This window comes from Myotis brandtii, unplaced genomic scaffold (genome assembly GCF_000412655.1).
Source record: "Myotis brandtii unplaced genomic scaffold, ASM41265v1 scaffold179, whole genome shotgun sequence".
Taxonomy (NCBI): domain Eukaryota; kingdom Metazoa; phylum Chordata; class Mammalia; order Chiroptera; family Vespertilionidae; genus Myotis; species Myotis brandtii.
In genome coordinates this window covers 3,626,780-3,650,160 of record NW_005356635.1, presented here as the reverse complement: position 1 = coordinate 3,650,160, position 23,381 = coordinate 3,626,780, and the positions used below count along the sequence as shown (strand labels likewise).

Here is a 23,381-nt window from a genome sequence, read left to right as displayed (position 1 = left end):
GGAGAACAGGAATTGGGATCATAATGGTTGCAGAGTGGCACTCTGAAATAGTACATTCTATTCTTTGAACCTCTTTAAAAAATCATTTTATTTTAATTGTCTAAAGCTGAGCAAACAAGTATCAGATGTAAATTTAGAAAAAGGAGGGAAAAACCTTAATAATAGTCCTAAACAGTTCCCACATGTTAATATTGGCACTTTTTTTTCCCTTCATGCATAATCTGTAACTAATTTTTAAAAGTTTGTTTGAGATTTTTAACATAGTAAATAATACTTTAGAAGACAGTCTAAATCCTCAAGTTGAGCAGTCTGGCCTTTGTAGTAGAACACAGACGAGGCCACCTTAGACCTAGATTAGAAGCCTGGCTGTGTCGCCAGGTAGGTGGGCAGCCTCGGACCAGTTATTTCCTCCCTCAGTATCATTCTCTTTGTCCAGAGGCCTTCCTAATAAAATCCACGTCATCTGGCAGCATATGATAAACAGTAAATGCTGAGTGTTATGTTCTGGGCTGGGCAGCCTAGCACCATCGTTTAGAAATTGATAGTCCCCTTGTTCTCATCTGTATGTTTTCTTTATTATTTATAAAAAGCAGGCAGTATAGTTTATTAGACCATACAGTGATGGCTTTTGGGATTTAAGTCTAATGTTTTAATTATTTTCAGAATTAGCCCTTTTCAATGACTTCCAGAGATTACTTTGTGATTATAATTTATCTCGTGTATGACTTTGGTTATCATGCAGTTATATATTTCTCAAAACTATTTTCTTCATTTGTATTATTTAAATGTTGATTTAATGGAGGGATAGCACATTTATTTTTTGGCACATTGCAAATTAATGACAATTAGTTGATATAAATGCTTAGAGGAAGGTTTTTACTTTTGTTTTCTTACCTACCTCTCTTCTTCTCAGAACTCAGAACTGTACTATTTTTAACTGCTGCTTTGGAATAAAAAGGAAGTATTTTTTGCTTCCATGATGTATGTTCTGTTTTAAGACCTAAAGGCTATCAACATTGATTCTGAGGATGTGAGACTAGGAGAACATGCCCTTTTCCTCATCAGAAATCAGCCATTCCAAGTATCTTTTTGGAAGGTATATATGACAGAAAACATTTGTATATATATATAAAGATTTTTTAATAATGAGTGCCATTTATATTTAAATTATAAATCTTATGAGCTTATGGTTAACAATCTTAGGCTAATTACTTTATAAGGTGATTCTGCTAGAAAACTATTTGTGACCATGTCCAACAGGCTTATGTTCTATTAGCAGCTCAGACCTGTTCCCTTTTATGGCATTGTTTTATAATGTAGATAGTATATTTAAATTCCATATTTTAAAATAGTAAACAGTTTCACCAAGTATCTCTAATTTCTAAAGGAAGTTTGCCTCAGATGTAATTGCCTTTGTTTTTTTAAATAATACAAGACCCGTGGTTAGTGTATAGATACCATTAGGTTATTGAGTAAGAGTTGAATTATACTTAATCTATCAGGTTTGTGCCACCTTCCCCCAGGAATGAAAAATGTGACAAATCTCCCTTATGATAAGGCTTTCTTCACATTTGCAATATATTTACTATAGATGTAGCACTCCCATGATGATTATTTGCAACAGAATGAATAATTTCAGTATTTACCATTATGGTATGTCCCAAGATCATGAGGCCAGATGAACAATGCTGTTACTTAAGGGACCTTAAATGATTTTTCAATTTTGTGTTCATTCATCCCCTCTTGTTCCCATTATAGAAGTTATTTCTGCTTGTGATTTTTATACACATAGTATATGTCTACATTCTGTATATCAAGAAGTCCCTTTCAGCCCTGGCCAGTTTTGCTCAGTGGTTTAGAGTGTCGATCCATGGACCAAAGGGTCATGGGATCAATTCCCAGTCAAGGACATGTACGTGGGTTGCAAGTTCAATCCCTGGCCCCAGTTGGGGCTCATACAGGGGTCATCCAATTGATGTGTCTCTCTCACATTGATATTTCTCTCTCCCTCCCTCCTCTCCTCCCTCCCTTCCTTCTTCTTTCCCTCCCTCCTTCCCTCAGTTTTCCTTCCACTCTCTCTAGAAATCAATGGGAAAGATATCTTCAGTTGAGGATTAGCAAAACAAACAAACAAACAAACAAAAAAAGTCCGTTTCAGCCTACGACCTGGAACTCTGTCCTTCTCTCCTGCCAAGAATGGGGCTGCCAGAGCCCTGCTCAGGTAGCTTGGGTTTGATTCAGGTCTGTGACCCAGCAGCTTTGAGATATTTAACATTTTCAACCCAGAGGCCTAACTTTGCTCCACAGTCATGATAGCGTGAAAGCATTAGAGCAGGAAACACGGTGGAACAAATACTCATTATTTTTGTGAGCAGTAACAGTGGTTCATTTTGGCCCGTATACTTTGGATATTTTCCTAGGCATTTATGTATATTGATATGAGCACTTTAGACTCTAACAGGATTTTTTTCTGCTTAATATTGTCCATCACATCTTGCCTGTTTATTTTGTTCTGTCTATGGTGCTCAATTCTTTTATTCTAATAAAGTTATCCAGTTGCTGGTAGTAATGTTGACTTATCCTTTCAAGTATTTATTCCTTTTCTTCCTGTTGACTAAATCTTTAGAATGATGCTAAATAATAGTATTGGGGCCACCATCCTTGATTCATTAAATTAGGAATGGAGCCCGGCCAGTGTGGCACAGTGGTTGAGCATTGACCCACAAACCAAGAGGTCACCAGCTTGATTCCTGGTCAGGCCACATACCCAGGCTGTGGGCTCGATCCCAAGTGGGTGGCGTGCAAGAGGCAGCCAATCAATGTTTCTCTCTCATCATTGATGTTTCTATCTCTCCCTATCCCTTCCTCTTTCAGAAATAAATAAAAATATATTTTTAAAATTAGGAATGGAAATGCTTCTAGTGTTTTACACTTAATCAGCTGTTGGATTACATTAGATATTTTTCCACATTAAGTAAGTGCATCTGTGTGTTGGGGGAACAGGGACAAGATATTAGACCCTCCCACCTCCAACCCACCCCAATCATCCTCGTGTTTTCCTTCAGTTACATGTATTACAGTACATTGCTTTTATATTTTTTGATTAAAAAATATCTATTGAACCTAACATGTGCCAGGCATTGTGGTAGATGCTGAAAATATAACCATGAAGAAGGCACATCCTGCCTGATATGAGTATCTAGTCTAACATGTGTTAGCGGCGGAATGAAGTCTTTGGTAACTTACTCACGTGGTTTCATTTCTGTAATGTCAATTTGATTAGAAATTTGGCTGGTTTCTTGAGAGGTAGGAGTCAGGGCTGGAACCCTGGTGGCAGTGACTGGTTGGAGTGGGGTCTGTGTGGCCCACCTGGGAGACTTCCATGTCACCATGGTGCTCCTTGTATTTCCAGTGACCTTGCTTCACCCACGATGGGAGCAGCAGAGAGTATGGACTTTGTAACTAGGTCTCCTAGCTTTTCCACTTTTGATCTCCATGCCTTGGCCATTTTAACCTCTGAACCTCCATTTTCCTATCTGTAAAATGGGAGTAGCAACACCTACTTCAAAGTTTGTTGTTGAGCCGAAACCGGTTTGGCTCAGTGGATAGAGCGTCAGCCTGCGGACTGAGAGGTCCCGGGTTCGATTCCGGTCAAGGGCATGTACCTGGGTTGCGGGCACATCCCCAGTAGGGGATGTGCAAGAGGCAGCTGATCGATGTTTCTCTCTCATCGATGTTTCTAACTCTCTCTATCTCTCTCCCTTCTTCTCTGTGAAAAAATCAATAAAATATATTTAAAAAAAAAACAAACCAAAAAAAACAAAACAAAAACAAAGTTTGTTGTTGAGATTAGAGGTGATGTAAGTAAAACACCCAGTACCTGCTCAGTAAATGTTTTAGATTATTTCTACTGCTACTACTTGTTGGAAATTTATAGCTGTTAATGTTATTGCCATGATTACATGTTTTTAACTTATGCTGGGCCAGAACTCGGCTTCTTGACCGCCTTGTTGGGTGCTTTTTCTCTGACCTTAACTCTGTGCCTTGACTCAGTTTCTCTCTGTGTGTCTGTCTCGCCCTCTCTTTCTTGTTCTGTATGCCCTATTTGCCTGTGTGCAGTTACAAGCTACGGTGCCTGCTGTGGGTTGTTCGGCAATGTTTTACTGTTATAAAGCCCCTGAATATTTATTCCTCTTTTGTAGTGTTCAGATGGAAGTTCTTTCTTCAGTAGTTCTCAGAAGTGTGTCTCCTCTTCCTAAAGGACATTTGAGGCCAGTAGCTGGAAATCTTATAGTCAGTCATGAGCTATGTTTTGAAAGATGCATGTTAATTACATGGAAGTAAATATTACAGAACAGGAAACAGAATACTCTGAGGCTGTAAGCCACAAGGTGGAAGGCAGAAAAGCCCAGAGCAGCATGGGCCTCACACAAAAGTCTGTTGTGTACACTGGGGGGACTGGGTGGAGTCGGTGGGGGGGCAATAAGGGTCAAAATTACCTTCCCAGATTCTTTTTACAAACAGTGTTGCTCTGCTTACCTAGTTCATTTCCCAAGAGTTAGGTTGTGGCAAGAGGTCCATTAATTAGATGAATGATAAGTTGGACAAATTATTGAACATCTTTATGTCTTGCTTTCTTAATCTGTAAAATGGTGACACTAATAATTAGCTCATAGAGAGTGAAGATTAAAATAAATAATTCCTGGAACACATTTATTGCAATCTCTGTGAATTGAGTAAGCACTCAAAATAAATATTAATTACCTCTATTACTGCCATCTTCAAATTTGCTAAGATACCTTTCTTAGTGACTTTGAAAGTGATTTAGTCCATACTATGTTATTTTATTAGAAGTGAATGAATAGATTTACATTTAAGTCCAAGTACTTTCCATTTTTAATTTTTGTTGGGTCTGCTTTGGTCAGTTATTGGTGCTGAGACATTAAAATAAACAATAAATATTCCAAAAAGTCAATTAGACAGAATAGATGTTTGCCAGAATATAAACGATTTCATTGGTCAGGGCTCATTGGTCAGGGCTCAACACCTAAAATATTTCACAAGATTGAGCACAGAGCAGTGAGCCGCATGAGTACCTGGCACAGAGTGATTTTTTCCCCGGTGTTCTGAGAATCTACCAAAGTCTTCACTGCCTGTCAAAACCCCGGATCCAGAACATAACAGTAAAGCTGAGAGGATGGGGTACTACATACAACTGGTAACCCCTCCTTGAGCCACCTGAGGGCGGGAGGGGGAGCAGTACCCCCAGAAGGAGGGGTGCAGCTCCTGGGAGAAGGAAAGGATGGTGAGCAGACAGAACAGACCTTGTCTGAGGGCTGAGGACTCCCCTTCTCGGAGAGGACATGAGATTTAATGCTGACCCTGCACCTTTAACCTCCCTTTTCTGTGTTTAACTGCAAGCCTCTCCCATCTACCTGTCTTATTTATGTATCTTTAATTAGATAATGAAAAGTCACCATTTTCATGCAGAAAATAGAAATAAAAACAAATGATCCCACAAAATTTCTCATACTTCCATTGCTGAAGATACATTCTTTCGCCCCTGAGCTGACCATGGGCCTTTTTTTCCTGTAAGATCGGTCTACTTTCAATTGTTATGATCCATTATGTGCTTCTTACAAACATCAGAAGGAGTCTTTTTTTTAAAAAATATTTTATTGATTTTTTATAGAGAGGAAGGTAGAGGGATAGAGAGTTAGAAACATCAATGAGAGAGAAACATTCAGCTGCCTCCTGCACACCCCCTACTGGGGATGTGCCTGCAACCAAGGTACATGCCCTTGACCGGAATCGAACCTGGGACTCTTCAGTCCCCAGGCTGACGCTCTATCCAGTGAGCCAAACCAGGTAGGGCCAGAAGGAGTCTTTATCAGGCTTCACTGAGGCCTGGGGCATTCGTGTCTTTTTACTTAAGATAACTTCTTTGGGCTATATTTTTAGAGGTTGAATTATTGGAGCAAATAATATAAACTTTTAAGACTATTGTTATGTAACAGAAATTACATCCGATAGGGAAGTACCAATTTTTATTCCTACAAAGTGATACATGAGAATATATCTATATATAGTGCCTAGAAAAGGGCCTCGTCATAGTAGGTGCTCAATACATATTTATTTAATGAATTAGTAAGTAAATGCGTGAGTGAGGCTCTACCAGTTTCGTGGTACCCTTCGTAGTGTGTTTTCATAAACTTTTTTCCAGATTTTAAATTTTGTATTGTTGCCTTTCTACATTTGCCATTTAACCAGCAATCCTCAGATCCTGTAATTGCTTGAACCACAGCCATGTTTTCAATGTTTATGTTTGCTTAAAACTACTTAGAATTAATTTCCTATTGTTACTGTAACAAGTTATCTGAAATTTAGCGGCTTAAAACAACACAGACTTGTTCTCCCATAGTTCTGGAGGGTATCCTCTCACTGGGCTGCTTTCCTTCCAGGGGCTCTGGGACAACCGTTTCCTCGCATTTTCTAGCTCCTAGAGGCCACCTCACTCCCTAGCTTGTGTTCCCTTACTCCTTTGTCAAAGCCAGCGGCAGAGCATCTTCAAACTCCTCCCTTGGTCTCACTCCTGCTCTTTCTCTCACTCTCCCCCCGCCCCCCCCATTCCTTTATAAGCACTCTGGAGATTACTTTGGGGCCACCCAAATAATGCATGATAATCCCTTCTTCTCAAGACCCTTAATCACAGTCCGAAAGTCCCTTTTGCCATTTAAGGTAACATTCATAGGCCCTGGGATTAGGATGTGGACATCTTTGGGGATGAGGGCCATTGTTCTGCCTGCCACATACTTTATGTTTGCTGTTGTTCATCTCTATTTTGAAATCTAATTCTTTTAAGATATTTCTCAAAAGCTACCTTCTAAAAGAAACATCTAAGAATTCCCTTCAGTCTTCTCTCTGCTCCTGGTGAATATTGCTGTCTTTCTGAGATAAATGATGTGTTCTTTCTTATGCATCTAAATTATGTATATACATGTATGTCTGTCCCACTGAATCTCCATCTTGTTGAAGGCAGGGACCTTCATGTTTAGTTCATATCCTGAACTATTAACTTACCTCAGATTTTTGCCTTGAACTTATTATGTGTTAAAAGTATTTATTAAATTTCACTTAAACAATTATTGGTGTAAAGAAAAGGAGCTTAATATTTTTAGAAATTTGTTGTTAGGAAGAAAATGCATTTCAACTTACATATTTGAAATCATGATGTCCTATTGACAGTGTAGGGGCCCTGTCCAGAGTGTGCCGGCTGTTCAAAGCCAATCTGAGTGTGGGAATCCTAATCAGAGTGTTCAAGGCTAATTTGCTGTATGCAGGTGCAAAAGCAAGGACAGCAATCTTACTTACCCACTGACGGCTCAGGCATGCCTTTCTGTAACCCAAATATTGGTGTCACTATTTGGAAAGAAGCCTCCTTTGTCTAAGTTAGTGTAAAGATGTGTTACTGACCATCCGAGGCTAGGCTGCTTTTATATAGGGGTGGCTGCTCTGTATGTGTTTGCTACTGTATTAGTAAGGGCTACTGTGTGAGCAGTAGTTCCTATGTTTGCTGGACTGCTTTATGTGACAGCTTTGTTAGCTGCTGCCTTGTAAGGCTACTTTGAAGAATTGTTTTGTCTAATGGCTCCTTGTTAGCAATGGCTACATAGTCTGCAATAAAGCCTCTCTTATACACCTATGACGGCTCATTACTTCTTCATCTCATACCCGGTGCCCATGAAGGTCCAGTCCCTGCCCGAGGGACTCGGACACAACAGTTGGCATAGTCGGCAGGATGAAGGAGTGAGTACTTCCCAACAGACAGTTACTTGAATTAACTTGTAAGACAGCATCTGGCAGACAAAGGGAAGCTACCCTCTAATAATTTTCTAGCTGTTGATTGGTACAGAGCGGTGGAGAAGGTACAAGGCATTGGTATGTGGGGCACATGAGCCACGGGTGTCTGTATGCACATTGAACATATCTGATGGGGTGTACCCTGGAACTGGTGTTGAGAGTCAAATAAGCAAAATATTCTCCTTATTTTTTGATGATTAGTAGTTAATACATTTAAAATGTAGACCGAAACTTTATAGTAAATAGGGGGCAAAAGGTTTGAATGAAATATTACCTTGAAAAGTAATGCTAAAATTATAAAACTTTATTTTATAACATTTTTTAAATTATAAAGAACTAATGTAATGCCTTATTACCCAAGTTCATAACTATGTAATTACTAGGGGCCCAATGCACGAATTTGTGCACCTTGAAAGGAACTGTGGGCTGCGAGGCTGTGGTAGGCACAGGGGTGGGTCTCGGCCTATCCTCAGCGCCCCGCCTGGCCCCTCCCCCTGTGGTCCCTGGTCCCCTATCTGCCGGCAGTTTCACTCTTGCCGCCGCTGCTCCCATGTGCTCATGGTGCCGGCAGGGGGAGGTGGAGAAGCCCTGAGGGGCGATTGGGCCCGGCAGCCGCTGCTTGCACCCACTGATGGCACTGAGCAATTGAGACTGGCACCCGGCGCCAGCAGTGGGTGCGAGCGGTGGTTCTGGCGCCAGCAGCGGATATGAGTGGGGCTGGCACCAGCAACAGGTGCAAGCGCCGGGCAGGACCGTGGTGTGAGGGAGCAAAGAATTTTCAGTAACCACCAGAGGCTCGCTCACCTGGTCCACCATCCTGCAGCAGCTGACGCCTGCTATGTTCCGCATACGCCCCCTGGTGGTCAGCGCACGTCATAGGAACTGGTTATTTGGTTGTTCCACCATTCAGTCTATTTGCATATTAGCCTTTTATTATAGAGGATTCATATTGTGTGCTTTCAAGTTGGTATAATATGACCTGGTATTCCAGTATGATCTTCTGAGAAGTTAGTGTAAGTTGTTGTAAAACCTCTGTTGTAATATCTTCTGTTTCTTTTAGTCGGCACAGAACCTGCCTATTCCTGCCTCCCCCCACTCCAGTGTCCCAAGGAAAGAGTGGCATCAGTTGGCAGGCTGTTTGATATTCAGAAAGGAGTGGCTGATTAGCCAATGGGAAGGGTAGCGGTTGTACGCCAATTACCATGTTTCTCTTTTATTAGTGTAGATAGGGGGCAAAAGGTTTGAATGAAATATTACCTTGAAAAGTAATGCTGAAATTATAAAACTTTATTTTATAACATTTTTAAATTATAAAGAACTAATGTAATGCCTTATTACCCAAGTTCATAACTATGTAATTACTAGGGGCCCAATGCACGAATTTGTGCACCTTGAAAGGAACTGTGGGCTGCGAGGCTGTGGTAGGCACAGGGGTGGGTCTCGGCCTATCCTCAGCGCCCCGCCTGGCCCCTCCCCCTGTGGTCCCTGGTCCCCTATCTGCCGGCAGTTTCACTCTTGCCGCCGCTGCTCCCATGTGCTCATGGTGCCGGCCCCACTCGCACCCACTGAAGGCATAGAGCAATTAGGGCCGGCACCAGCAGTGGGTACCAGCAGGGCCAACACCGTTAGCGGGTGCGAGCTGCTATTGCTGCTCCGATCGCCCCTCAGGAGCAGGGAGAGGTGGAGAAGCCCTCAGGGGCGATCAGGGTCTGCAGCCACTGCTTGCACCTGCTGATGGTACCAAGCAATTGGACCAGCGCCAGGCACCAGCAACAGGTGCCAGCGGTGGCTCTGGCGCCGGCTGCACCATTCAGTCTATTTGCATATTAGCCTTTTATTATAGAGGATTCATATTGTGTGCTTTCAAGTTGGTATAATATGACCTGGTATTCCAGTATGATCTTCTGAGAAGTTAGTGTAAGTTGTTGTAAAACCTCTGTTGTAATATCTTCTGTTTCTTTTAGTCGGCACAGAACCTGCCTATTCCTGCCTCCCCCCACTCCAGTGTCCCAAGGAAAGAGTGGCATCAGTTGGCAGGCTGTTTGATATTCAGAAAGGAGTGGATTTTACACTGTTGGAATCTGCACACCATGGGAAAATACTTTTTGGTTGAAAATAGATTTTAAAATGTGTAACTTGTTATGGGAACAATTGATAGGAAGACAGGAAAGTTTCTGTGATAAAATTTTGAAAGCTCAGTCTTTTAGCAGCATTTTCCTTTGATTTTCTTAATTGACTGAATTCTTAGTAACCACAAATTGAGACTACAGCTGCCGCTGCAGGTAGACTGCCAGCCTGCCTTCAAGTTAAGCGTTCTGTAAGCTGGGACAGGCGGATGCTTATCGTCTATGAACTACGGCAGGTGCAGACTATGAGACTTAGTCACTTCCTCTTTCACCCTGTCAACATCTCATTTGCTTTATGATTAGTTGTCTTTTCTGCTTTTCCTGCTACAATATGAACTTTTTGGAACAGGCACCACATCTTTTAAACTTTTGTTTCCCAGCACGTACCTTCTCATGGGTACTTCCTAAGTGCTTTGAAGCGAATCTACTCGTTCCTAAGACTTGTTTTCTAGCACATCAATCCAAAAATGTGGTCATATCTGGATATATTAAAGAGAATTCTTTTCCTTTATGTTTTTTTTTTTAATACATCTCTAGGTCAAGTATAGCACATCAATCCAAAAATGTGGTCATATCTGGATATGTTAAAGAGAATTCTTTTCCTTTATGTTTTTTTTTTTTTTAATACATCTCTAGGTCAAGTGGAGCCTATTAACTTAAATTGGATAAGTCAGCCGCTTATCCTCTTGTAGCATATTTTCATCTGATTTTTACGATGCAGGGGAAAGTAAAAAATTGTGTAAATGTGGGTATGATGCACATTACTTATTTGATTCATTTATTAAAACTGGTGGCAGTAGCCCTAGCTGGTTTTGCTCAGTGGATAGAGCATCGACCTGCGGACTGAAGGGTCCTGGGTTCGATTCCAGTCAAGGGCACATGCCTGGGTTGCAGGCTTGATCCCCAGTAGGGGGCATGCAGGAGGCAGCCAGTCAATGATTCTTTCTCATCATTGATGTTTCTATCTGTCTCTCCCTCTCCCTTCCTCTCTGAAATCAATAAAAACATTAAAAAAAACAAAAAACTGGTGGCAGTGCTTTTAGGGCAACTTCTTTCGTTCTCTTCAGTATTCTCAATGTCAGCATGTGGTGCTTCATTGAACTGACTTGTATGTTTTTACTTTTCTCTGGATTACATTGAAACCACGTGGGAATTCCTCCCCATTTGCTTTCTTTTTTAAATGCTACGTTTGGTCTTTGTATATTTTAATTGCATTTTTCTCTTGTTTCAAACCAAGGGAACCAAAGCTCCTTTCGAAATATATGCCTTTTTGTGTGTTTTGAGTCAAGATGTTTTTAATGAAATTTAGGGTAGGATGAGTAAAAATCTTGGGATAAACTGATTTTTATATCTATTGTTTCAGTGTCTAAAGGCTGATCAGGGATTCTTATCCTGAGATTCTTGGATGTTTTCTCAGAGTGCACAAGCCTGAAATGTGCTTACTGTGTGGGTGTGTGTGTGTATACACACATACATTTACAAGAGTTGGCAAAAGTGGGTTTACAGTTTTGAGTACCCAAAACACAGTTTATAGTTGTATTATTACTTATTTTCGTGTTATATGTTTTTGACTGCCATTTTTCATGTTTGTTGTTTCTAGTGCAGTGGGTCTTTGATTAGCAGCCCCTCCTCACCCGGTACCCTCACACATGTTGTTTCTTACAATTCCTCATTTGACTGGGCGATTTGATAACCTGGCTTGAGTGAGTTATTGAGGGACACTGTGAGTGATGGCCCGAGGAGACAACAGTGGAGTGAAGTGCTTGGGCTTTGTAACAGCTGTTCTTGATATTCGGTGGTCTGTTTCCCTTCCATCTGCTTTTGGAATTGAATTCTGGAGGATTCATGGGGCTAGATCGGTGATGGCGAACCTTTTGAGCTCGGCGTGTCAGCATTTTGAAAAACCCTAACTTAACTCTGGTGCTGTGTCACATATAGAAATTTTTTGATATTTGCAACCATAGTAAAACAAAGACTTATATTTTTGATATTTATTTTATATATTTAAATGCCATTTAACAAAGAAAAATCAACCAAAAAAATGAGTTCGCGTGTCACCTCTGACAAGCGTGTCATAGGTTCGCCATCACTGCCTTAGACAGTGGTTCTCAACCTTCTGGCCCTTTAAATACAGTTCCTCATGTTGTGACCCGGGGCTAGGCTATGATCCCGTGTAAGTGAAGGCCTATGGAGGGGGCTAGGCTATGATCCCGTGTAAGTGAAGGCCTATGGAGGGGCTAGGCTATGATCCTGTGTAAGTGAAGGCATATAGAATTCTCATTCTCTTGCAATTGTCACAGATTCACCTGTTCTGAGTAAATGCTGCCCTTCCTTATGACTAAAGTTTTACTCTTTATATTTTAATTACGAAAGATTTGGGGACATTTTCTAAAACGACTGTAATAAAATATAACAAAAAAGCATTCAAACTTTAGATATTGCATTGCTTGCTTTTCCCTACTCTCATTGGGTGAATGCGCATTTGTTTCTGGCTGGTACTCATTTCTCTTGGTCATTAGGTTGCCCCCAGTGATGAAGCTGTGGTGACATTATTGTGTGAATGGGCTGTGAGCTGTAAACGGTCCGGCAAGCACAGGGCGATGGCAGTGGCGAAACTCTTGGAGAAGAGGCAAGCGGAAATCGAGGCCGAGGTGGGTGTTCCTGTCTGCTTGTTGAATGCCATCATTTAAACATTATGTTTTGGGAAGGATTCTTTTTTCTTATCCTCATTATACTGTATTTTTTCTTTTAAAGGAAAAAGGGAGAATGTACAAATTCATGGCAGGATCTCTCTAAGATTCTCTGTTAACGAAGTCAATAGTTCATATACTGGACTAACTTACAATTATCTTTTATTTTTATTTTTTCTCTATTGATTAAGGTACTACATATGTGTCCATATCCCCCATTGTCTCTCCCCCCAACCCCCTACTCTTGCCCTCTCCTCCCTGGTGTCTGTGTCCATTGGTTAGGCTTATATGCATGCATACACGTCCTTTGGTTAATCTCTCCCCCTTACCCCTACCTTCCCCTACCTTCCCTCTGAGGTTTGACAGTCTGATCGATGCTTCTCTGTCTCTGGATCTGTTTTTGTTCATCATTTTATGTTGTTCATTAGATTTCACAAATGAGTGAGATCATGTGACATTATCTTTCTCTGACTGGCTTATTTTGCTTAGCATATGCTCTCCAGTTCCATCCATGCTGTTGCAAATGGTAAGAATTCCTTCTTTTTTACCACAGCATGGTATTCCATTGTGTAGATGTACCATTGTTTTTTAATCCACTCATCTGCTGATGGGCACTTAGCCTGTTTCCAAATCTTAGCTATGGTGAATTGTGCTGCTATGAACATAGGGGTGCATATATCCTTTCTGATTGGTGTTTCTGGCTTCTTGGGATATATTCCTAGAAGTGGGATCACTGGGTCAAATGGGAGTTCCATTTTTAGTTTTTTGAGGAAGCTCCATACTGTTCTCCACAGTGGCTGCACCAGTCTGCATTCCCACCACCAGTGCACGAGGGTTCCTTTTTCTCTGCATCCTCGCCAGCACTTGTCGTTTGTTGAACAATTATCTTTTAAAACAAAATTTAATATCTAAGAACAAAGAACTCTTCCTTTGCGAGGTTAAGATACATACACACAAGTATATATATATATATCTTATTATATATGTTTGTGTATATATTTTTATATTATGGATTTTAAAGCCACATAATATTTTAGTGGAACCAGAAGTGCTTTGCGTATGAATTTATAGGTAGCAGTTTGTATTATTTTTTGAGATTGTGTTCTGGCCCCAGAGAAGGCAATTATGGCCTCAGCAGTAGATTATTATGGGAAAACAGAGCTAGCTTCATAAACATGAGCTTTTGTTGAAGGGAACATTTTTAAGCGAGCCTCTTTTTGTGCCTGTGAAATTCTGCAGGGTCAGCTCTGGAGAAGGTGTGATTTGACCAGGCCACTTCCTCTCTCACCTCGACACCTGTTGGGCCTCCTACCTTGTTTCTTCATAGCTAGACCCGTCTTTTCAAAGTGGGAACAGATCACACTGTCCCCTTACTAAAATTCCATGGTGGGTCCTTACATGGCCCACAGAGCCTCGAGGGCTGCCCTACCTGCCTCTCCCCCCGCCATCTCCTACCTTTTTCCTCTGGACACACACGACTGCAGTCGCCTTGGACTTTCTGTCCCTCCATCACTCCAAACTTGCTTTTATCTTTGTGTCTTTGCCCCTGCTGTTTCTTCTGGTGGCACACCCTGCTCCCCAATTTTCACATGGCCAGTTTCTTTCTGCCATTCCTATTTCAGAAAGTGTCACTGTCTTTGTAGCATTCCCAGCTCAACATGTGTCACCTCCTCAGTCACTCTTCTCACATCACTCTGTTTTACTTTCCTCAGTGGCTTATTGTTTAACGCCTGCCTGCCTCTGGGATGTAAGCTCAACAATAGGAACCCGAGTACCCAGAGTAGTGCTCAGTGCATAGTAGATGCTCAATAAATGTTGCATGAATGGATGAGCACTTAGCTGGCTCTCTGTTACTGACAATGCACCTACTTCCTATGAAGCTATTAAAAAACGAAATAGGAAGGATGTTTTCATTGATATCTCTTTTGGGAAGGTACCGTTCACCAGATACAAAAGATCATGTTGTTGAAATTGGGGCTTGAAGATATTGATATTAAGGTGTAAGACATGAGCCCATTTTGCAATGTGCAAATTAGGAAAAGTGTTTCATTGCTTTTTTTCTATACATTTATGAATAGACTATTCTACAGTGAATTGAAATGATAAAAGTTTAGTAACTAAAGTTGAATTTCTCAGATTTCATTGTTGCTTCTGGATTGTTGTTGTCATTCCCTCCCTCCACCCAGTGTGTCCCAGAATGAACACACACACACACACACACACACACACACACACACACACACAATCAATTTCAGAAGAGGTTCACACACATTGCTTTGTAATTTTAATAAGTGTAACTGTATTCTTTCAGAGATGTTTAAGATAATTGATTTCTAATAAACATCAAAATTTGACCTTTGTAAAGAAAGGATGGCTTGGAGAAATATGTTAATATAGTCATTAATAACTTAATATTGAAGAATAAGGATCAAAGGGATATTGAAGAGAATAAAAAACGAGGATCTGATTGCTTCTAAACTGTTTCTTTTCTGGTTTTCTACTAAGTTTTATCTTTTTTTAAAAATTAATAATTCATTTAAAGAATAGTTTATTGATTTTTAGAAAGAAAAGATGGGAGAGGGAGAGGAAGAGAAAGAGAGAAACATCAATGTGAGAGGGTAACATTGATTGGCTGCCTCCTGCATGTCCCCTATGAGGATTGAGCCTGAAACTCCGGACATGTGCCCTGACCAGGAATCGAACCGGCAATCTCTCAGTGCTCGGGATGACACCCACCTGAGCCACACCAGCCAGGGCAGTAAGTTCTATTTTAGGAGTACACAGGTTGAACAGCTTCTCTAGATGTGTTTCATGAACTGTGGAGAGTCCCAGAGGTTCTGAGAGATCTCATTGGTAAAATGTGATGAATAAGTGAAAGAACCTTATTGGGGGAATTATGTTAGCTTTCTTATTCCACACCACACTTCTCCACAAACACTTGTAAATACCCCCACCTGACCAAAACAAACACAAAAGAATGGAACTCAATAATACATTGCCAAACATTTCTTAGGGGGAATACAGTTAAGCATGAGCTATTTAAAAATGATGACCTCAAATTATTTTTAGCAGTTGGTACAGGAATACTGAGTAGTGTATTTTGTACTATGTTGTGTATTTAATGGATGCTCATACAGTACTGTGTAGAGTTTATAATTCAGATGAATAATGTTTTTCAGGGGTATGGTTTGAAATCATTTCAATTGTTCTGGATTAGCTTCCTGAACTTGTAAAATTATATTTACCTACTATGCATGGCCTACAAATATATAGAGAAATCTCAATTAATTTATATTTTATCTGAGAACTTAAATGTTAATGAGAAACTAACCTATTCATGACCGACTGTGACCATACTTGTCCTTTATAACTTATTGTGCTTGTTTACTTTTAATCTTTAGAGATGTGGGGAGTCAGAGGTCTTAGATGAGAAGGAGTCCATTTCTTCTGCGTCTCTTGCTGGATCTAGTTTGCCTGTTTTCCAGAATGTTCTGCTAAGGTTTTTAGATACACAGGCCCCCTCATTGTGTAAGTAAATCTCTTTGCTTTTAGATCTTAAATAAGGGAATGGCCTCCACCCCCTTCTTTTAAAGCTGTTTCTTCTTTCTTTAAATTTTTATTTGCATCTTATCAAAAGTTCTTGGCACTGAATATAATGTATATTTTACTGAACAAAATTTTGTGGCATGTTTTCAATGGATATTTTTGTGCAATTTTAAAATTAGGTGAACTTCAAAGGTTTAAAATTTTGTAGAGTTTAAAAATAAAGTGCCTCCTTCCTTTGTAATTAGTGGACTAATTTTCCCTTTATAGATCTTTCTTACCAAAATAGAGGAGCTAAGATGTTTCACTGTATATTGTGATTTGGAAATTTCTCTTTTCAAACCATTTTCTACATTTTTTATTTTCTAACTTTGCATCTTAAAAGGTGGGTAGAGGGTGGGAATCAAATAACAGTACTTTATAACAAGGTCCTAGATACAAGGAAATTATTTGTAAAGATGGTTGGCTGCTTGCTAACTCTCTCTTGGATGTTCATGTCATCTTATATTCTTTTTCTTTTATTCTGTAGTTGGTGGCAAGTTGAGGGTTTGGGGAATAAACCACCCAGTAGGTTCATACTGTGGGTGCCACTTTAAAAAATCTTTGTGTGAGCTAAATGGGCTTGATCTTATTCTGAGGCTTTTATGTGTCAGAGTACAGCAGGGAGGGTCTTAGGATAGATAGTGATACAACAACAGAAAAATGGCAAAGAGTGAAAAGTGATAGAAAAGGGAGAAAGAGTGGAGAGGGAGGGGAAGGAAGATGTTTGTGAAAAAGAAAAAGGTAAAGCATCTAAAAATAGCCCTGCTTCCAGTTCCTCTGAGAAGGGCCTCCTTTTGGGTTGAGTGATGCCTGGGGGTCTTTAGTTATTTTGTGGCTGGTCGAGTTCAGAGGAAGAGAAAGAGTTGGAGTCAAGCTGATGGTTGGAATGTAGGGAGAGAAATGAAACATGGAAGTGAAGCAGGGAAATGAGAAGACAGGAGATACACCGGATAGAAAGTATATTGCCAGTAGTGGAAATTAGCAGCTGTAACGTCTCTCGTGTCCGGGGGAGACACATGTTTGCCCTGGGCTTCCTTGTCCGACCCACTCCTGTTCTCTCTCTGGGAAATACGTCCTTCTCTGCCACTGCTTGTTCTGGATTCCATTTTCTGTCAGAGAAGCTGCTTGTGTCTCCGTGCAGAGGCTGCTGTATTGAATGTGGTGGTGGATGAGAACAGACATTTAGGTGTCAGGTTTAATGTTCCCTAGATGGTCTGTTCGTCTCTGTGTTTGCAAATGTGCTGGGACCGGGGCTGAGCTTTGCAGGGTTAGTCTTAACGTTTTTAACCTCTCAAAGGTACAGATACAAAGTTTTAGAGTGCAGTTACAATATTAAAAGTCATAATGTAAATTAAATAGACTGGTTATGAATTTAAAAAGACAGAAGAGCTTCTGTCTATGCTCTTTGAATTTCATTTTCCCTTTTTCTTTTCAGTGGATCCCGCTCATTTTTTAAATTTTAATTACCATTTGAATTGTGGTTCTGTTGTGAAATCTCCTTGGGAAAAATGTATAATGTGCCCCACAAATACACAGACACACTCAAACTCTGAAAGCAGCCACAAGCAGTTTTAGTGATAAAACCAAAGGACAGCAATCTTGGCCCGTGTTTTTGTTTTGTTTTGTTTTTAACTTCAAATTCTGTGTGTTTATATTATTATTTAAATGACTATTCATTTGCCAGGGCCCACTATCTTTAAACTTGAAGTTGTACTTAGCATACTGGATAGTATTTTTAATTGCAGTGGGACAGTCAAAACCTGTGAGCCATTTCTATACAAAACAATAGTGCCTCATAGGAAATTTGGCAATAATCGTTGATTTTGTAAAAAAAAAAATTGTGAAAAGTGGTGCTAATATTGTTAAGCCTTAGCAATATTTTTATAAAATTTATTTAACTTTTAACGAGATCAGTGGAAACTAAATTTTTGATGGAATTGTTTCTATAGCGGATCCAAACAGTGAATGTGAGAAGGCGGAGTTTGTGAACCTGGTGCTTCTCTTCTGCGAGTTCATCCGGCACGATGTCTTCTCTCACGACGCTTACATGTGCACCCTCATCTCCCGAGGAGACCTGTCCGTCACCTCCTCCACTCGGCCACGGTCGCCTTCGGGAGAAAATGCAGATGAGCACTACCCCAAGGACCATGACATGAAGATGGAGGTATGGCCCTGGGAGGGTGTGCCTGCTCCCCTCATTTCCCCAACCCCCTCTGAAGGATGTGTGATGGAAGGGTGATCACTTTTTTTAAAAAAAAATACATATTTTATTGATTTTTTTACAGAGAGGAGTACAGGAATACTGAGTAGTGTATTTTGTACTATGTTGTGTATTTAATGGATGCTCATACAGTACTGTGTAGAGTTTATAATTCAGATGAATAATGTTTTTCAGGGGTATGGTTTGAAATCATTTCAATTGTTCTGGATTAGCTTCCTGAACTTGTAAAATTATATTTACCTACTATGCATGGCCTACAAATATATAGAGAAATCTCAATTAATTTATATTTTATCTGAGAACTTAAATGTTAATGAGAAACTAACCTATTCATGACCGACTGTGACCATACTTGTCCTTTATAACTTATTGTGCTTGTTTACTTTTAATCTTTAGAGATGTGGGGAGTCAGAGGTCTTAGATGAGAAGGAGTCCATTTCTTCTGCGTCTCTTGCTGGATCTAGTTTGCCTGTTTTCCAGAATGTTCTGCTAAGGTTTTTAGATACACAGGCCCCCTCATTGTGTAAGTAAATCTCTTTGCTTTTAGATCTTAAATAAGGGAATGGCCTCCACCCCCTTCTTTTAAAGCTGTTTCTTCTTTCTTTAAATTTTTATTTGCATCTTATCAAAAGTTCTTGGCACTGAATATAATGTATATTTTACTGAACAAAATTTTGTGGCATGTTTTCAATGGATATTTTTGTGCAATTTTAAAATTAGGTGAACTTCAAAGGTTTAAAATTTTGTAGAGTTTAAAAATAAAGTGCCTCCTTCCTTTGTAATTAGTGGACTAATTTTCCCTTTATAGATCTTTCTTACCAAAATAGAGGAGCTAAGATGTTTCACTGTATATTGTGATTTGGAAATTTCTCTTTTCAAACCATTTTCTACATTTTTTATTTTCTAACTTTGCATCTTAAAAGGTGGGTACAGGGTGGGAATCAAATAACAGTACTTTATAACAAGGTCCTAGATACAAGGAAATTATTTGTAAAGATGGTTGGCTGCTTGCTAACTCTCTCTTGGATGTTCATGTCATCTTATATTCTTTTTCTTTTATTCTGTAGTTGGTGGCAAGTTGAGGGTTTGGGGAATAAACCACCCAGTAGGTTCATACTGTGGGTGCCACTTTAAAAAATCTTTGTGTGAGCTAAATGGGCTTGATCTTATTCTGAGGCTTTTATGTGTCAGAGTACAGCAGGGAGGGTCTTAGGATAGATAGTGATACAACAACAGAAAAATGGCAAAGAGTGAAAAGTGATAGAAAAGGGAGAAAAAGAGTAGAGGGAGGGGAAGGAAGATGTTTGTGAAAAAGAAAAAGGTAAAGCATCTAAAAATAGCCCTGCTTCCAGTTCCTCTGAGAAGGGCCTCCTTTTGGGTTGAGTGATGCCTGGGGGTCTTTAGTTATTTTGTGGCTGGTCGAGTTCAGAGGAAGAGAAAGAGTTGGAGTCAAGCTGATGGTTGGAATGTAGGGAGAGAAATGAAACATGGAAGTGAAGCAGGGAAATGAGAAGACAGGAGATACACCGGATAGAAAGTATATTGCCAGTAGTGGAAATTAGCAGCTGTAACGTCTCTCGTGTCCGGGGGAGACACATGTTTGCCCTGGGCTTCCTTGTCCGACCCACTCCTGTTCTCTCTCTGGGAAATACGTCCTTCTCTGCCACTGCTTGTTCTGGATTCCATTTTCTGTCAGAGAAGCTGCTTGTGTCTCCGTGCAGAGGCTGCTGTATTGAATGTGGTGGTGGACGAGAACAGACATTTAGGTGTCAGGTTTAATGTTCCCTAGATGGTCTGTTCGTCTCTGTGTTTGCAAATGTGCTGGGACCGGGGCTGAGCTTTGCAGGGTTAGTCTTAACGTTTTTAACCTCTCAAAGGTACAGATACAAAGTTTTAGAGTGCAGTTACAATATTAAAAGTCATAATGTAAATTAAATAGACTGGTTATGAATTTAAAAAGACAGAAGAGCTTCTGTCTATGCTCTTTGAATTTCATTTTCCCTTTTTCTTTTCAGTGGATCCCGCTCATTTTTTAAATTTTAATTACCATTTGAATTGTGGTTCTGTTGTGAAATCTCCTTGGGAAAAATGTATAATGTGCCCCACAAATACACAGACACACTCAAACTCTGAAAGCAGCCACAAGCAGTTTTAGTGATAAAACCAAAGGACAGCAATCTTGGCCCGTGTTTTTGTTTTGTTTTGTTTTTAACTTCAAATTCTGTGTGTTTATATTATTATTTAAATGACTATTCATTTGCCAGGGCCCACTATCTTTAAACTTGAAGTTGTACTTAGCATACTGGATAGTATTTTTAATTGCAGTGGGACAGTCAAAACCTGTGAGCCATTTCTATACAAAACAATAGTGCCTCATAGGAAATTTGGCAATAATCGTTGATTTTGTAAAAAAAAAAATTGTGAAAAGTGGTGCTAATATTGTTAAGCCTTAGCAATATTTTTATAAAATTTATTTAACTTTTAACGAGATCAGTGGAAACTAAATTTTTGATGGAATTGTTTCTATAGCGGATCCAAACAGTGAATGTGAGAAGGCGGAGTTTGTGAACCTGGTGCTTCTCTTCTGCGAGTTCATCCGGCACGATGTCTTCTCTCACGACGCTTACATGTGCACCCTCATCTCCCGGGGAGACCTGTCCGTCACCTCCTCCACTCGGCCACGGTCGCCTTCGGGAGAAAATGCAGATGAGCACTACCCCAAGGACCATGACATGAAGATGGAGGTATGGCCCTGGGAGGGTGTGCCTGCTCCCCTCATTTCCCCAACCCGCTCCGAAGGATGTGTGATGGAAGGGTGATCACTTTTTAAAAAAAATACATATTTTATTGATTTTTTTACAGAGAGGAAGGGAGAGGGATAGAGCGTTAGAAACATCGATGAGAGAGAAACATCGATCAGCTGCCTCCTGCACATTTCCCACTGGGGATGTGCCTGCAACCAAGGTACATGCCCTTGACTGGAATCGAACCTGGGACCCTTCAGTCCGCAGGCGGACGCTCTATCCACTGAGCCAAACCAGTCAGGGCTGGTGATCACTTTTTAATTGTATTCTCTTGTTTCAAAGCTCATGTATCTCTACTTCCGCTCACAAAAAAACAGACTATAATTTACATCTTCCAGAGTTTTCTTTTGGATACTCTAAAACTAATAATGAAAAGATTTGACAGGCCATAATATTTTTCTTTGGATTAGAAATATGTGCTTCCAGTTTTATGTATTTCTAATCCCCAGTTTCCTTTAATGTTTGTCTCAAAAATGGACTTGTTTTGACCCTAAAGTCCTGGTTTAGTGTTCATTCTAAGGAGCATCTTCCCTGATGTATTTTGTTCATTAATTGTACCAGTCTTTTATACATAGTGGGAAATTCTGTGTTAGTCTTAACACATTATGTCTTCATTCAATGAATGAAAAATTTAATATCTATTTCTCAAATGTTTTAAAGTTAAGTTGTTCTTTTCAACAAATTATTTTATGCAGTGAGTATGAATTTATAATTTTCTGCCAATTTCTGATATTTTGGACATTGTTCCAGATACTTATTGAAATTTTCAAGGCAAAAAAACATGAAGTTGGTGATGGGAAATAGTAGAAAATGGTGAGAGATTATGACAATTCCTTAACAATAAAACCTCATGTTGGTTGTATGAGAGTTTAAGTATATAATATTATATTTTTTAAACCAGCACCTATACTTGTAATTTAAAAACCTGACATTAGAATTATACACATTGATTCATAGTTTATACTCTTAAGATTTGGTGACTAAATGGTATAGGAATTTAAAAAAATCTTTAGTGTAAATACGTTTGTTTCTAAATTTGTCCACAGTATAAGTTATATAGGGTGAAAAAATTAAAGTACTTTACCTGTTTAGGCTTTTTCTATGTTTCTGATTTTTCTTTTTTGTTCTTCAATATCAAGATATCTTATAGCTTAGATTTTTCTTACTAAGAAAATTTGGTGAGCATGTGACTGGGAATAGCCCAGGGAAGGAGATTATGGTCAGTTTGTTTTTATCAGAACGTTCCTGTGCTCTTCCCTTAAAAAAATCATGGAAGTTGAATCTTTCTCATCATGAGGACAAAGAGTGTGACTTTCCAAAGCAATGCATACCTTAAACCTTCTTTATTTTTGGAAAAGACACGAAGAGGAAATAAGAGGGTGGTTACAAATGTTACTGTCCTGCTTTAGCATCAGTTTCTTAATGAGCTACACTATCTACCATGTGACTTCCTTTCTCTGACCATCATCAGGGACAGACTGTTATGGCACATATGGGTATTGGCTCAGGAACTATTGATCTTTTTGATGAAGTAGACGAGTGACTTTAAAACTGACTTGGGTTCGCAATTCCCAGTAGGTTAACCATGGAATTATTATTGACTATGAATCCCTCCCCGACCCCGACCTCAGCTGGGCTCTGCCCTCTGTTTCTTGCTCAGGCACTGGAATGACCTGTGTACTTGCGATGTAAATGTGACCCCAGCACATTCCTCCCCAGGGCACAGTCCATCAGCTCTGCAGTTGTTTCCTGATGGTTCATCCTCGGTTTCATCTGTACTGCCTCCTTGGGAAATTTAACACTCCTGCCCTCCTAGACCTTTTGTTCCTTTTGAGATCGGCATCTCTCAGGAAAAAGGAGTGTAGTAGTTTCATCAGGACAGTGCATGTTGATTTGCCGCATATGTGTTTAGCTTCTAAATAGTAGCTTTCCTGGCTCTGGACTTGCTATACATTCTTTTACTTTATCTAAGTATAATTATGTGCTCTTCCCCATGAATCTTAATGAGTCCCTCTTTATAAAAAATATTGTTTCCTCTTTATGTTATTCATTAGCTTGTTAACTATTTCAGTGCATGTGTTTTTGTAGGAAATGT

General features: G+C 39.8%; 1 protein-coding gene across 4 annotated transcripts in view; it reads left to right on the top strand.

Moving 5' to 3' along the window:
• The window catches only part of MED12L (mediator complex subunit 12-like), a 397,491-nt gene that overhangs the window by 127,479 nt on the left and 246,631 nt on the right, over window positions 1-23,381 (top strand). For 3 of the 4 annotated variants that reach the window (XM_014537429.1, XM_014537427.1, XM_014537428.1), the window contains 5 exons: window positions 12,506-12,637; window positions 16,078-16,204; window positions 18,211-18,425; window positions 18,879-19,005; window positions 21,012-21,226. In XM_014537429.1, coding sequence (XP_014392915.1) covers window positions 12,506-12,637; window positions 16,078-16,204; window positions 18,211-18,425; window positions 18,879-19,005; window positions 21,012-21,226 — 816 coding nt within the window. The remainder of the gene's footprint in view (window positions 1-12,505; window positions 12,638-16,077; window positions 16,205-18,210; window positions 18,426-18,878; window positions 19,006-21,011; window positions 21,227-23,381) is intronic. The other variant, XM_005863465.2, reaches the window with a different exon arrangement.